Source organism: Triticum dicoccoides, chromosome 2A (genome assembly GCF_002162155.2).
Source record: "Triticum dicoccoides isolate Atlit2015 ecotype Zavitan chromosome 2A, WEW_v2.0, whole genome shotgun sequence".
NCBI lineage: Eukaryota > Viridiplantae > Streptophyta > Magnoliopsida > Poales > Poaceae > Triticum > Triticum dicoccoides.
This window is the reverse complement of record NC_041382.1, coordinates 752,198,239-752,200,739: the sequence shown is the minus strand read 5'-3', so window position 1 is coordinate 752,200,739 and position 2,501 is coordinate 752,198,239. Positions and strand designations below refer to the sequence as shown.

Below are 2,501 nucleotides of genomic sequence, written 5' to 3'. Positions count from 1 at the left end.
TGCGCAATATCCATCCTGAGTTCACGTTCATCCAGTAGCACGAACTATTGCAGCTCACCGATCTACTCTAACTAATACAGTACGTAATGAGTAATCTGCTAGCTAGTTGTTGGGTCCCCAGTTGCTGAGGTACATGACCGTCCGGAGCTCCTCCTCCTGCTCCTGCCTCGCCTTCCGCCTCCTCGCCGCCGCCCCGCCGGCAGCGGGAGCCACCTTGCCCTTGCCGTTTCCGGCGGCCGCGGTGTCGGCGCGCTGCTGGACGCATGGGAGCACGTGGTGGTTCCAGCGGCACAGCCCGGCATGCCGCTCCTTGAACGCCTCCACCGTGCCCGCGCCCACGCTCATCGCCGCCGCCCACGACGATGCCTTGGCTTTGCCGCTGCCGCTCGCCATCTGATCGGTTGTAGGACTGTAGATACCACAGTGAGTGATTCGTTCGATGCCGTGTGTAAGTGTGCTCAGCTGCCTGCGACATGGCGGTGTTCCTCACGGTAGTTTTATAGGAGATGCATGCCGATGTTGGCATGAAACCGTACGCGTCGGCCGTCGCTGCCTCGTAGTAGTATGTACGGGCGCGCGCATGGTTTGTGGACTCGTGGGCGGAAACCGGGTGCAGCGCCGGCGGCCTTGGCCCCTCAGGTTGCTAGCGGACGCCGAGGCTGGGAAATGCGGCGTGCCGCTTGTGTCACAGGTTGGGTGCGGCCACTGTGCTGAGCTCAGTGTTCTACAATCCACTTGGTGTGAGCAGTAGCGCCGGTACTTGCTTTAAATTTATTTAATTCTACTTTTTTACATTTATTTTTATTTAGGAAGGTCAAGGGCCATATATCAAGTACGACATGTAGTTACAAACACAGACATACAAAAATAATTATGAAAAATCTCTACTCCTAATATCTCAGTACGTACTTTGTTTCGTTCGCTTGTTCCCTCGCCCCCCTCGCATGACTTCTCGTTCCCACCGATTTCTTTCAAAAAAAAGTAGGTTGCTTGTTTCCGATCAAAGGAACAGGTCACCCCACCAGGTTTTACTCAAGGAAACTCACCCCCTGCGCACCACCAATCAAAACAATCAAAGGAAGGCATCAACCCACGTGACATCTATCAGGATGGGCCTCACGTGAGACCTAGTTCTTTGATCGGAAAAAAATTATATGAGACCAGGTCTCACGGTTAGTAGGTGAGACCCGCCCTGATGGATGTCACGTATCATTCACGAATCAGAAAGCATCTAATCTCCCCCCTCCCCCCTGATTTCAAGTGGGGGTGGGGTAGATGCTTTGTGATTTGTGAATGCCACGTGTCATCCATCAGGATGGGTCTCACGTGAGACCTGATCTCATAGAATTATTTTCCCACAGATTGTATCCAAAGAAACCACACCTCCTTCTGGATCTAGTTTTATTACGGATTTTTCTTGCCATACGAGGCAGATCGCACAATTTAAGGACGCCAGTTATGTGCATGTGATCCCACCTAATCAATATCTTCCTCGGGAAATTTCTTGCGCCCATATGCCAGTTATATGGATCTGATTCTAAGAGCATCTCCAACCACGTCCCCAACAGCCCCAGGCGTCTTTTTACGCGCCGGCGTAAAAAAACCCTCCACTTACGCCCTCAAAACGCCGAAATCTGGGGGTGCTCGGGGGCTCCAGCGTAACGGAAAAACACGCATGGGCCACACTGTCAGGCGAAAAGTCAAGCCAATCGTCCAGATTCGCCTCCCACCCCCGCGCGCTCAGCCGCCACCCTGCCGATCCAGGCGCCGCCCACCACCTCTAGATAGGCCATTCCCCGACGGAAAAGAGAGGAGGTTTCGCCGCGGCAGCCTCTCCACCACTGTCCGGGCGACTTTTCCGGCGTTCCGGCCGTGCAAGGCGGTATACCAGTAGGTGTGCGCCCACCACGCCCGCCAGGTGTTCGGCGGATTTGGTCGAAAGTTCAAATGTGGGAGATCATGACTTGCTGTGTCATCTTGCACAATATGATCATTAGGAGCAAGCAAGAAGAGCCAGTGTTTGACACTGAACTATACTACAGGCAGGGTCCTGTTGCCCAAGTTGATTATCAGCTACCGGCAACCTGGACTGCCTACCGCAATATGCGTCAGGAGATCCGGGACACACAGGTGCATCAACAACTACAGCAGGATCTGGTGGAGCACCTATGGAGGCCCAAGGTCGACGCCTAGCTCGACGTGTGATGAAATATGAGTTCTTATTTGTTGAACTATATTATTTGTATTGAACTATTTGTTGTTGAACTATTTGATTTATATTGATTTTCTGTGATGAACTATGTGATAAAAAAATACTTATGTTGAGAATTCATACTGAACCACGTTAAATATGGGTCGATTCGCGCCGATATTGAGCCATTTTTTACTGAAAGTGGGCTGAAAAGCGGGCTCATTTACGCCAAAAAATAGGCCAATATCGGCGCCTGGGGACGACAGCTGGGTGCCGAACTGCCCCAGGCGATGATTTTTATGCCTCCTGG

At 52.1% G+C, this 2,501-nt stretch overlaps 1 protein-coding gene across 1 annotated transcript; it reads right to left on the bottom strand.

Annotated features, from left to right (window-relative positions):
- On the bottom strand, positions 1-457 carry LOC119352273. The gene has a single exon (XM_037618963.1). It carries the CDS (start codon positions 391-393, stop codon positions 103-105), a length of 291 nt encoding a protein of 96 aa, XP_037474860.1. The 5' UTR covers positions 394-457; the 3' UTR covers positions 1-102.
- Between the last annotated feature and the right edge of the window lie 2,044 nt (positions 458-2,501).

Coding starts and splice junctions, on each gene's coding strand:
- LOC119352273 (XM_037618963.1), bottom strand. CDS start 393: ATGGCGAGCGGCAGCGGCAAAGCCAAGGCATCGTCGTGGGCGGCGGCG.